We start from the raw sequence: 13520 nt of genomic DNA, 5'->3' as shown, positions 1-13520 counted from the left end.
CTGGTGGGCAATTTGAATCCATTGATTCCGAGCAACATAACTGGGATTTTCGGTAATTTGTTGTCAATAACTGATAACATTTATACAGTACACGGTCATATGTAAGTGTATATATATGTTTATGTAGCAAAAAGAACCAATCAGAGCTAGGAATGTGTTTGATGGACTGTCTGACAGCTGTTGCTCACAGGCCCAACCCCTAAAAAAGCTAGAGCGCCATCTTTTTTACAGTGTATGGTGTGGAGGAGTGGAAGATGGAATTGGTGATTTTTCTGCTTGAAAGGTAATTACTGTTGCTTGATTTACATTGTTTGATTTGTAATTGTTACACTAGAACTCTGTGGTGCATGTGTTCTTGTGCGCGCAGCAGCCTCTGTATGGCTGCTGTAAGTGACACGAAGTTGTTGCTGCCTCTGAGGTTTGTGCACATAGAAAGAGAGAAGCGCTGCAGCAATATGCTTTTAACAGTGCATGTTATACTATGATGTTGCTTTCAGACTAACGTTAGCTTGTTAGCTCCTCTGAGGGAGGGACTTTGGAATGTTTGGAGGCAGGGCAAGAGAGCAGCGGGGAGGGAGGGGGAGAGAGGGATCTGAGAGTTGCGGATGCACCTTTAAGGCAACAAGTATGTATTGTATACAGGATGTATTGCTTTGAATTTTTTTTAATGTTTTTAAACTTGTGTGTGTGTGTGTGTGAAGGGGCGGGGGCAGTTGCGTTGTCCAGGATATCCACTGCAAATACAGTGATTTAAATATTTCTGTTCACAATTTGTATGCAACCCTGCCCTTCATAACACTATCTATACATGAAGGCAGAAATATATCTTTGGCTTGCATGTGCAGAAATCTGAAAATAAGGGGTCATTAAAAAACACATCACATCCAGACAGGACACATTGAAAACATATTGTTTATACATATATAAAAATGTGTCTCAAATTGATTTTTAGACTTTCTCATCAATAACACCCTGACCCGAACCAATCATGGACCTGTAGGTAACGTCTTTACAGCCCTCTGAATAATTTAGTATTTTTCAAAATATTTAATAGATCCCTGTCTTTTTTCTGTCATTTTTCAGTGTCAATTTGTTGTTTTTTGAAGTCATTCTTTGTGTTTTTGCTAATGTTTTGTGTGTTATGAGAAATATTTAGAATTTTGTTGTTCTGGAGTCATTTTTGTGTTTTTTTGTTGCCATTTTGTAAATTTTCCACCAGGTGATCAGGCTGCACCTCTGGTCCATCGAGGTCACTCCCTTTCTGAGGAGTAGCAGGATGTGGAGGAGAAACTGGAGGTGCGGAAGTGCCTGCTGCTGTCTGGTCCTGGTATGATGTGTTTTTCAGCTGTGGCATCTTAAAACTGAGAAATGAAGTGCCGAGTTGCCTGCAGCGTAGCGTGTACATCATTCGTGAACACAGACATGAGAAAAACTTGTAACAAAACGTGTCGATATGTGTGAATTTGAAGTAGCGTGTGTAAGTTCAACAGCTTTGGAATTAAGTCGCAAAGCCACAAATTTTCTCCAGTTAGGTTGCATTTTGTCACAACTTTCATGATTGTGCCACCGCAAACGACGCAGAATTGACATTCATAAAGTATCGGAGCTCTGTGTAACCCTAGCATGACAAAGAAGTTCCTCTGGTTTGTGAGGAATTTGGCCATGAAACATAAGAAAACCAAAGAGATTGAACTCAAGAAACTACACAGATGTAAAGTAGCCAACCCCGTCCTTATCAATGACCAAAAAACACAAATGCGCTTCTCCACAATATATGTAAACAAAAACCTACCCGTGGGAATCAATCTTAATCAAAGAATACAAACATATACAAAATACATATTTCTACAATCACACTTTAAAGCTGACCACACTGAAAAGGCAATTTATTTAATGTAAGAAAACCCCCAAAACATTTTAGACCTTTAAACACCACAAACTATATTAATTGAAGTATTTCACAATCTCACAATCCACCTGTGTTGGTCCAGTGAGTGGTAGAAAAAGGTGATGCTTTGGGATAAATTTATTTAAATTAAATTGGGGCTTTTGTCTTTATTTATCATTTTTATACACATACTGCATATGAAATTTGTTCTCTGCATTTGACTCACCCCCGAGGAGCAGTGGGATTAAGGGACTTGCTCAACATCCCACAGTAATGGCCCGGGTGAGATTAAAACCGGTGACCCTCCGTTTACAAGCCCGCTTCCTTAACCACCAGGTCACAACTCCCCGAAGAGTAAGAAACAAGCTTGACTTTATTAATGTCCCCTCATTATTTTTAATGGTCAAAGTGTTAACTATGAATTAAAACATCCACTCATATAGCAGTAACTGCTATGAACACAATTTCACTAAAGAAATGTGTTGTTCATTCATACCAAAAAGGCCTGCTCTTCTTCTTACTTCGTCCAGATGTCCTTAATAATGTTGACAGTCCTCCACACAGCATTTGGTTAATTTCTCTTTAACAGATGCAGTGAACACTGTCACTTGTTTTTGGATCTTATGACAGGTTTTTCAAAGAGAATGAACTCTCCCATGGTATCCACACTGTACATTCCCTTTTTTTGGCGACAGTTCAAAAACAAAAATCAATCAAAATCCCATCCGAGACTTCTTCTTTGGTTGTGATGCCTGTGACGATGCACGTTGGCCTTGAGATCTTTTAGAGATACTGGTCTGAAAGGAGTGGGTCATGGTGCTTGAGCGATTCCTTTGTAAAGACTCCTCCTAAAGATATAAAACATTTACAGTGAGTCCCAGGTTAAACAAAAGTCCTATCACAGTTCAGAGAAGATGTCATTCAGTAAAACAGAAAAAACGAAGCTTCGAATGCAGTAAATAATCCATTGTTCTCTCTAAGCTGTAATGTACAACAGTGATTCCCAACCAGGGGTACAAAATACCCCCAGCCTGTAGATAGCAAAATAATAGGTGGCATGTAGGAGGTAGCAGTGCACCTTTGGATGTGAGATCATCCATGCTCATCGGAGCTCAGAGGGAGAGAGAAAAGGAGTTTACGAGACAGAAAATGGCGCTACGTGCAGAGCTGACGTTCCCAGCAGCGCACACTCTGACCAGAGCAAGTGTGGAACTCATGGATAATGTGGCGACTGTGAGATAAAACCATAAAAAAGGGTTAAGCAGTGACACTCTGTATGTCCGGGAGGAAGAGGAAGTTATGTGTGTGCAGACTGACGGGAGACAAAGTTGGAGGAACGCCAAAATACAGTAAGAAATACATTCAACTCTGACCTAGATAGCCATCAAAAGCTCTGTCTGCGTTTTTTCTTTTTTTAAGTTTTATATAAGGAAACGATGGTCAGATGTTAGAGTTGTCACTAAAGCAAAAAAAAAGCTTTAAAGTCACTGACAGGGTTTTTTTTTTTTTTTTACAAAAAGGCTTTTTTCTCAGCTTTTGGCTCTGAAACTGAAGATTTGTGTAAAACTTACTCTATTAAACGGCTGATTACAAAAAAATGAAACGAGCCAGAAACAATTTTTCTGTGTGTCTTTAAAATCAGTCAAAATGCTCAAAAACGGCTGGCACTGAGGGGGTAGAAAATCTGAGAATGGCTGGCACTGAATGAGTTAATAATTAATTTCAAAATAGTAAAACGTTCAAAGTTCCTTCTTTTTAAGAAAATTTACAATACTGGCTTTTCTTGTAACATAATTAATTTATACTGTAGAGGCCATTTAATCACACTTGAGTCTAATGACAGGTGCTACAGCTGATGCCCTTCCTCCCTCTCACCTAACACACCTGATTCACATCAGCAATCAGGTGTAGAGGGAGGAGAAGCTGTGTAAAGTGCTGAGAGAACCAGAAGGAGAGGGGGCACTTTTGACCAGCAGCAGACATGTGGGGAGTTTCTTCTGCTCCACACTCAACATTGATCTTTGTAAGTTATTTTAGTTTGAACTGGAGATTTGTGGTAGTGGTGTTTATGAAGGTTTAATCTTTAGAGGGTGGATGCTGGGTTGACGGCCCTGTATAGGGTTGGCCCAGTGTCCTCCCTACTTTTGTTTAGTTTGGCCAGGATCTCCAGTCCTTCTTAGTTCGTTCTGTTGCTACTTTTAAAAACTTCATGTTAATAAATACTTTAAAAACCTTTGATTTCTGTTTGGCATCCTGTTTATGTTGCGGCCCCTTAAGCCTTGGTGTTACATCCTAGAGGGGGCCGTAAGATAGGAGACAATAATTAGTAAGTTTAAGAGAGTAACATCCGATAATGATCACTCATCGCATGATAAATTCACAGAGCAATGTTTCTAAATCTATGCCAGACAGCATTGTTCACCAAATATTAGTAATGTGAAATAATGAAAAAGTATCCTGGATAACCAACTTTTCTTTATTTGCAGATATACTGCCAGGAACATAACTATTTGTAAGACTTGTGGGTCATTAATCTAAATGAGTACATTTAGATGGAGTTCTTACATTACATTCAAATGTGTCTGTACATTTTAATTTACGGACACATTTTAACTCAACATCTCTAAAACAACATGAGAGCTCACAGTACTTTTATTTAGATAAAACAATCCTCTAAATCAGGAGTGCACACATATTTGACTCATTCTATGATTAAAACTAAAGTATCAGTAAATAATAATAAAAAAGGACTTGTTCATGTAACATGAACAAGTAACATGATTCTGGGCTGCAGCTCACTGGTTGAAGACCAGCAGGGTTTGATAAGAGCTCAGCAGCTGATAACATTGGTTGCTTTAAACTGGAGCTGCATGAAAGGAAGCTTTTCCTTGTAAACAATCACAGCAACATTTGGCCAACTTTAACACCGGTTTTAACAATAAGGTAGGGTAACTATACACCTTTTCGCGATGACATCATCATCCGGGACATTTGCCTTAGCAACGCCCTTTGCCATTTTAAGAGGGGTTTACATTTGCCTGACAACCGATATTTACACTATTTACCGTGGACAACACAAAAGTTTTACTCAATGTTGTACGAATATTTCAGCAGATTAGAGCCAAAGGCCAACCACCGATATGAAGTGATATGGTTGGTTTGGATTCACGTCCATACCGAGCGCCTCAAGGTTCATGAAAAAACGACCAACAACATGGCCAGACCAATGACCTGCTATTTACGAGTAGCTCGTCAACAACCCTGGCAACTACACAATGGGGAAGATGAGGACTTACAAAAGCTTGAATGCATATATTTTCTTTAAGGTAGGCTTATGTATGTGTTTTTGTGTCTATACAGGCCTGTGTCATCATGATAATTGGCTCGTTACGCGATGTGGCTATGCTAGACTAGCGCCACTAATAATACAATAATACAGCCTAAATTAAAACAAATGGGTATATGAAGCACATTTGTTTATTTAATATACTTACAGTTCATATACAAGTCAACGCAATTCATATTTACTGTTAATTTCACGTTGCTTGTCTTCAAGTTAGACATACTAGCCATAAATATTTCAGTCATTACTGAATAAATTACAATTTAAATGTCGGCTAAATCATAATCAATGTCATAAAATAAGGAAGAAATTAGATCCCCAAAATGCACAACCTACCATTTACAAAATGTCTACTTTAAACATACGACCACTTTGATTTTGGGCTCCATGTAGTTCCATCTAAGTTTGTTCGCCTCAGTGCTTGGATCCATAATTTCCGTTTCTGGCCTTTTTCTGTCAGTATTCTGTAAAAGACTATCTTTTCCTTCAGCCAGGCGTGCTTGTGACAGCCAAATACTACGCAGGATTTGGGCATTATACAATAAAAATCAGCCAGACTGCAAAATCAGCTGTAAATAGCGGTTGTCAGGCAAATGGAGGCGCGCATTGCTAAGTCAAGTGCTGACGTCACACGAAAAGGTGTATACGTCAAGATTTACCCAGACACGTGCTCTTTTCATGGCTGGATTATACGAACGGCCTGGGTTTCCCAGGGCCACTGAACGCAACAAGTTCATTTAAATGACCCTAACGCTGCTCATATTTGCTCTATCGGAGAAATTCCACCAGTTTATGAAAGATAAAAAGTTGCTCTTTGCAGCCAGTGTCGGTAAATTGCGGTAAATTTACTCACACATAACAGAAACATTAAAGATGCCGCTTTGTTTTGACAAAATCGACAGAGAGAACCAAGCGAGTGAATACTCTCTTGGATGATAAAAACCACCATGGATGGAGGTTCAAAGTGATTTGAAAACAAAGGAGGAGACAGCCTATAAAGGTAAGATTAGTTAAATTTCTGGATCAATAAATGTCGTTCTGCTTTTGTGGAGCTAGTCTTTGTGTACATTAATGTAAATAGATGCTTTTAATGTGTGAGACAGTTTAGGACAGAGTATTGTATGCGAGTCCATCTGAGCATATTCATCTCCATCACTTTCAGTTTTCCTTTTGATGAACATGACAAAATCAAACTCCTTTTATTTCTTCTTCTTCAAGTCCATGCAGTGTGGACACGCCCCTCCCTGGACATTAAAACCATGAGCTGATCCTAGTTTCCATCATCTGGTCTCGACCCATCACTTCCCATCCACATGGGATGCACTTACTGTATTTATTGAAATGTATATTAAATGATTATTTAATAATATTTTCTAGGAGATGTTTTTCATTGTTTCAATAATTTAGAGACTTAAGGAAGGTTTACATGATATGTTTCAAGGACAGATTGTTATAATGCACAATAAAGGTGATTTACTTGAGTCACCACTAAATTCAGATTGTTTTTAAGTCTTTGTATAAAGATACTTTAACAGGACAACAATGGTGTGCAGGGCTGCAGTAATGTTGGCTTCATACAATAATAATAATAATAACAATAAAAGTTAACTGATGGTGACATTGAGATCTCAATGTCACCATCAGTTAACTTTTTTTATTTGTAAATTATTCACTGGAAGCTTAGATATTGTGTGACAAGAAAGATATCAAAGGTTGTTATTTTGAGAAATTGTATTAAAAGATTAAAAGTTATGATTGTATTATATTCTAAAGTTTAGAATTATCTGGCTCATCTTCCTTTCTTTCTGTTCACAGCATAATCTTATATTTAGTTCTAAAAAAATGTGTTTACAACTAATTTTACTGATTATTGTTACACATCATCCTGTATGTGCATTATATACAGTATAAATGTGTAGATTTAACCAACTGTTAGAGAAACAATTTCATTAAATACAAAACAAATGACATGCAAACAGAAAAACAAAGGTAGAAATAGTGTAATTAAATTGTGAAATTAGTGAGTTGTTGAAAAGTGCTGAGGTGCAGCGGAGGGTTTTCTTCTGCAGAAACGTGATGATGAGGGGTTCAAGTAAAACCCAGAATTCCAAGGTATTTTTGAGGGTATAAACATGCATATAAACACATTATTGGTATATTAACCCATATAAACCAAAAAATATGAAAATGGGACATTTTACTGCTGTAAATGTATAAGATATTACTGGTATTTTGAGAACAGGACACATGTAGATTTCTGAGTAATTCATTATAGTTGTGCAGGACTCCCAGGAACTCCACATACTCCACTTGTGGCAATTGGTATTGCACTAACATGACACGACCTAAGAAGAGAACTACAACATTTTGCAGTCTTGTTCCAGGTTCTGCTGTCATAATCCCATCCTTGCACTCCCAATGTTTAAATGTTTTGTTTTTAAGGTTCATGTTAAATTATGCAAAAGGTTGCACTTTATTTCTGGCTTATTGATTTTTGTTTGGCAAAGTATCACCTTTTCTTTCAGACATTTCATTTATTTTGGCTTGTATTTGTGATGTTCGGTTTTTGGTTACATTTGGATAAATAAATTATAACACTACACTTTGCTCCCCAAGAGACTTTGTTTGTTGTGATTCTACAGAGTTTGTGAGTTTCTGTCCCAGAACACTGAAAAACCATATAGATATACCCATTGTATTTATATATATATATATATATATACATATTTATACATTAGCAGCAGTAAAATGACCCATTTCCATATTTTTTGGTTTATATGGGTTAATATACCAGTAATGTGTGTTTATATGTATATTTATACTCTCGGAAATACCTGGACCCGATGATGAGCTGCTACACTCCGTTTGTCGGCTGATGCCTCCATGAGTTCTCTGTGGTGCCGTTCGTGTGCGTGTGTGTGTATATATATATATATATATATATATATATATATATATATATATATAAATAAATCAGGTAACACCAACTCTGACCTCTTCATTGGCCAACGAGCACTTCTGACACCGCTATCATTGCGAAATGCAGATGTTTATGAGCCGTAAAGCGTCGCACGGTACCAACGTCATCATGTTTTGTGCGCGGGTAGAGTTGAGTTGTGTGTGCGCATGCGCGGCCCACCGTGCCAGTCTGGCACCATCGGGCCATTACCCCCCAGCAGTGCAGCTCACACCTACGCAGGCCAGACAATGGTCCCCCATGGTTTTACACATGCACAGAGCTGGTTAGGAACGGCCCTGGTTGCCAGTGTGAGTACACCTTAAATTGCTCCCAATGGTCAACTAGCGCCTTGCATAGCAGCTCTGTCCCATTGGTGTATGTGAGTGTGAATGAGCCGATAATGTGAAGCCCTTTTGGACTACTGCTATATAAATGTAGACCATTTACTATTCATTGGTAAAAAAAAAAACATTTAACTGGTCAAATGATTTACATGACAACACATTGTCTCTCCATCTCACCTGTGTGGTGTGCAGTCTGTCTGCAGGGCTGTCGCTCCTCTGACGAACCGCTGTTGATTCAGGGTTTGGGATCAGAGAAAGGGTTCTGCCTCTTTGCACGGTCTGCTGCTCTCCTCTAACACTCCGAGATGTGGCGGTTGGGGTAGAATATGGAGAGTCGAAAGGAATGCTGGAAGGTGTTGTAACTTCTGGGTTCTCATCCATGGTAGACAAGTGTGACCCTGGATCTTCAATGTCGGACCATGGAGTCTGGCTGACTGAGAAGTCGTCCGTCTCTGAGATACAGCTTGCAGATGAGGAGAAGCTACCACTCAACTCATACGGTTGACCTGCAGCCCTTCGTGCAACCTTCTCCCGCCTCCTCTTCCTCCGCAGAGCTCGCACTTTGGCCTCCTTGTTTTGCCCAAGGTGCTCATCCCACCAGGCATTCCACACCTCTTGCCCCTGCCAAGCATGGGTGAGCCGCTGGCTGAGTAGGTCTGCCCTGGCCTTAGTGTCTACCTGGTAAGGAATGGGTACATGTGGAATCTGGAGCAGGTCGGACACAGTGCTGTGAAGGAGCAGCGATCGTTGGGACATGCAGGTCCTCAGAGTCTGCCTCAGGGTTTCCACTTTCTGTGAAGGACCCCTGCTCCCACTTTCAGACTGGCAGAGCAGACCATCAGTTTTAACTGTGAAGTGCTGCGGCACGTGTGAGTGGGGCTTATTTTGACGGCTTTTTCTAAATAGTTTTTGAAGCCAATGTTTCCATATGACAAGAGCTCTGTTGCTAACTTTCATTGGAGTTGACTGCTGAGGGGGGACATTTTCATCTTTATCATGATCTTCTGGCATTGGCTCATTGGTGATAGCAACTTGTGACTGAAGATGGCTCAACATTTCTAGTTTGTATTCTGCGTCAGACTCCTCAGAGGAATTAACAGCATGCAGACGCTGCAATTGGTCTTTCTCTGGCGTCAGGGATGCTTCTGTTTGCGTTGGTTGCAGCTGTGTTTGAAGGATGTCCTCTGCTGATGGAGGCTGAGAAGTGTTAGCTTCCTGCTGCTCAGGCTCAAGGATCTGATAGAAAATATCTCCTGCCTCTGTCAGCTGGAGGACACAAATACATCGCTTTCCTGTTTCTCCTGACGGTGTTTGCATAAACGTCAGACCTGTAAACACAGTACAAAATTAGACAAACACTGGTTTTATCTGCACACATGTTGATGTGATTGAGAAAGATTTTTTTTTTTTTCAACCATAGCAAAGCTACATTAGAGGATTTTTTTTTAAATTACAGCAAAGCATACCAGGTTACATGTACAGAGGTCCCTCGCTATAACGCGGTTCACCTTTCGCGGCCTCTGTTTTGCAGATTTTATTACAGTGCAATTTTGGATGCATTTTTTTTTACAGCGTATGAACGTGCATTGTGTTCTGCATCCTGATTGGCTAATGCTGCGTTCAACTGCCTGCTGATGCGAGGAGCTGCGCTCCTTTTTCTCCTCTCATAAACATAAACCACCAGTAAAAACGCTCGTGTGATTAGTGGCTAATGCTATGCTAGCTCAGTGCTACAGAGAGAACTTTTACCTGCTACTACCACCTCCTCTCTGATTCTCCTCCACGCCAAATCCTTCCTAGGCCGGTCCCGGTTATAAAGGCTGTCATACAGCTCCAGGTGGTCACACACAGCTTCTACTCCATGGTTGAATGGGTGAACAGACCGGTGTCTGTGTTGACATGACGTCATCGTCAAAGACTGATTGCGTTCGGCATCAATGTCTGAGCGCTAGCAGTGTGACTCTGAAGTGCTGTATGTTTGAAAACAGGTTTATGTTTCAAAATCTATGAAGGTTTGAACTTTGAGAGTGTTTAAACGAGAGAGAAATGTTCACTCCTGTCTGATAAAAGTGTGTAAAGTGTGTGGTGAGGGGTTTTACAGCCTTAAAACATGTATAATAATTGTAAACAATAAAGCTGACTACTTTGCGGATTTCGCCTATTGCGGGTTATTTTTAGAACGTAACCCCCGCGATAAACGAGGGACTACTGTATTCCGTTTTTTATTTTGCAGAAATGCTGTACTTGAATTAAGTTAACAGTAGCATAACCAACTTAGAATCTGCATTGCTTCACCCGATGGAATTAAATTCAGAGGGTCAAGCTCTGACAGTGGGGTCTCCTAACCCTTTTCCCCTGGTCAGAGGTCTGCAACCTTTACTCTACTAGGAACAATTTTGCCTCATAACACCTGGATTAAAGTCCTCCTGGATCTGAAAAAATACCTTCTCAATGAAGACAATATAGTATTAAATTCTATAAAGTAAAAATTATATAGAATAATGTTTGATTTAATTTGATGTGATTTATAATGATCATGTAAATGGAAACTTAAAAATAGCTTAAAATAAAACAAATTGACATCAAGAAACAAAACAGTATCTTGCATCTTCAAATTCTTATGCATTTCAGTATACATGAACACAATGTTATAACACATGATCATGTGGTCAACACATGCTAATTGCTAATTTCTTGCCACACAAAGCATGCATATTTAACCGGCACATTGGCAGTTGAATTAATCTGTTCCCACACAATTCAAATCTCTATTTTCTTCCAGTATAGTGTTTTATTGGTTTAGTTATCTTACCAGGGATTTAAAACTCAGTCATTGCACAACGTGATTTATTTTAGGTTAACAAATTGTTATATCTTGATTTTATTTGTCATTAATCATTAATAGCCTCTGTAGTCTTTTTAAAGCTATAGGGAGCCATTGCAAAAGAGTCAAAGGGCCACATTAGGCCCCAGAGCCGCAGGTTGCAGACCCCTGCTCAGGGAGAAACACAGCTGAACATCTGGCCTGGCATCATAGTCCATCAGTTCTAGTCCCTCCATGCTGATTCTGATGAGCGTGTACGTTCTATCACTGCGCTCGGCACATTCTTCTTTTTTACTGCTGCTTTCAATGTGGGCGCACTCTCAGTGAAGGGCTCGTTATTCCTGGCTCTGTTCGCGGACCGCGCACACTCCAAAGGAGCACGTTGGTGTTTATACTCGGCCTATTCACCGTTGCATTACCCACAGCCAAGTTGCATGCAAACAAACAAACAACCCGTAAATTAGAGAGAATGTGGCGCTCCAATAAAACAGAGGAGTCACGAATACTCTGGCAAGAAAGCCATAATAAATACATGACAGCCTTACGACATACTCGATCTACATACTACTCCTCACTAATTGAAGAAAATAAAAATAATCCGAGGAACCTTTTCAGCACTGTAGCCATGCTAACACAAAGTCAGAGCTCTATTGAGCCCATGATTCCTCTAGCCCTCAGCTGTGAGGACTTCATGACATTTTTTAACGATAAAATTCATAAGATTTGAGATAAAATTAGCCACTCCCTGCCTTCACCTGGTAATGGTAAATGTTAAATGGACTTGATTTATATAGCGCTTTATCACCACTGAAGCAGTCTCAAAGCGCTTTACATATCAGCTCATTCACCCAATCACTCTCACATTCACACACCAGTGGGACAGGACTGCCATGCAAGACAAGACTGAGGTCATTGTACTGGGCCCACGACACCGTAGAAAAACCTATGCTAGCCTAACTGCCCTAGATGGCATTACTCTGGCATTAGGCGCAACTGTTAGAAACCTTGGGGTTCTATTTGATCAGGATTTATCCTTCAACTCTCACATAAAACAAACTTCAAGAACTGCCTTCTTTCATCTCCGAAACATTGCTAAAATCAGACCAATCCTGTCTCAGAGCGACGCCGAAAAGCTAGTCCATGCTTTTGTTACCTCTAGACTGGATTATTGTAATTTTCTTTTAGTGGGCTGCCAGAGCAAGTCGCTTAAGACACTTCAGCTGGTTCAAAATGCTGCAGCACGTGTACTGACTAAAACTAGGAGAAGAGATCACATTACTCCTGTATTAGCCTCTCTGCATTGGCTTCCTATAAAATATAGAATAGAATTCAAGATTCTTCTTCTCACTTAAAAAGCCCTAAACGGACAGGCACCAGTCTATCTCAAGGAGCTTGTAGTGCCATACCATCCCCCCAGAATACTACGCTCTCAAAATGCTGGCCTACTCGTTGTTCCATTTGTCTCTAGAAGTAGTATAGGAGGAAGAGCTTTAAGTTATCAGGCCCCATGATCCGAATGAATGCAGCTACAGAGTCTGTCAATCAGTCGATCGGCACTAGGGTTGGGCACCGAGAAATCCGGAACTGTTAAGATGTTTGCATTTCAATTATTTTTTTCTATTCCTAAATGACCGCACTAGTTTGTTTCTGTGGCTTGCTCCGTTTGTTTATGCGGGGTTGTATAAGGTGCGTTCAGAACGCGACTGTAGGGACCATAGGCTGACAGGGGAGAGAGAGAGCGGTGATCACTTCTTCTCAGGCCGTATCATAGACAGCTCCGCTTCTACTGTTTAAATGATCAACTTAGGGAGTTACTAAAGGATGACTTCACCCAGAATGTAGGCGTATTCAAGAAGTTACCAGCTTTAATTTTGCCCCGCTAAATGAGTTATCTGCGGTGATCTCGGAGGTAAAAGAGCTAAAAAATGAAAACATGCTTCTCAAGAGACAGTCCTGGACATCCAACCTCACAGTATGCGAGACAACGTGATCTTTTCAGGTATTCCAGAAACCCCCAACGATGACCCAGAGGCTCTGCTGAAAGTATTCATCGTCGGGCGCACGGTGGCTTAGTGGTTAGCACGTCCGCCTCACAGCAAGAAGGTCCTGGGTTCAAGCCCTGGGGTGGACACTTGGGTCCTTTCTGTGTGGAGTTTGCATGT

General features: G+C 40.3%; 1 protein-coding gene across 2 annotated transcripts in view; it reads right to left on the bottom strand.

The window, feature by feature from the left end:
• Positions 1 to 1168: 1168 nt before the first annotated feature.
• The window catches only part of taf1c (TATA-box binding protein associated factor, RNA polymerase I subunit C), a 36265-nt gene continuing 23913 nt past the window's right edge, over positions 1169 to 13520 (bottom strand). For both annotated transcript variants that reach the window (XM_028463199.1, XM_028463198.1), the window contains 2 exons: positions 8712 to 9862; positions 1169 to 2736 (listed from right to left, as the gene is read on the bottom strand). In XM_028463199.1, coding sequence (XP_028319000.1) covers positions 2602 to 2736; positions 8712 to 9862 — 1286 coding nt within the window. In that variant the 3' untranslated portion in view covers positions 1169 to 2601. The remainder of the gene's footprint in view (positions 2737 to 8711; positions 9863 to 13520) is intronic.

The sequence above is a fragment of the Gouania willdenowi genome, chromosome 12 (genome assembly GCF_900634775.1).
Source record: "Gouania willdenowi chromosome 12, fGouWil2.1, whole genome shotgun sequence".
Taxonomy (NCBI): domain Eukaryota; kingdom Metazoa; phylum Chordata; class Actinopteri; order Blenniiformes; family Gobiesocidae; genus Gouania; species Gouania willdenowi.
This window is presented reverse-complemented; position numbering and strand designations above follow the sequence as displayed.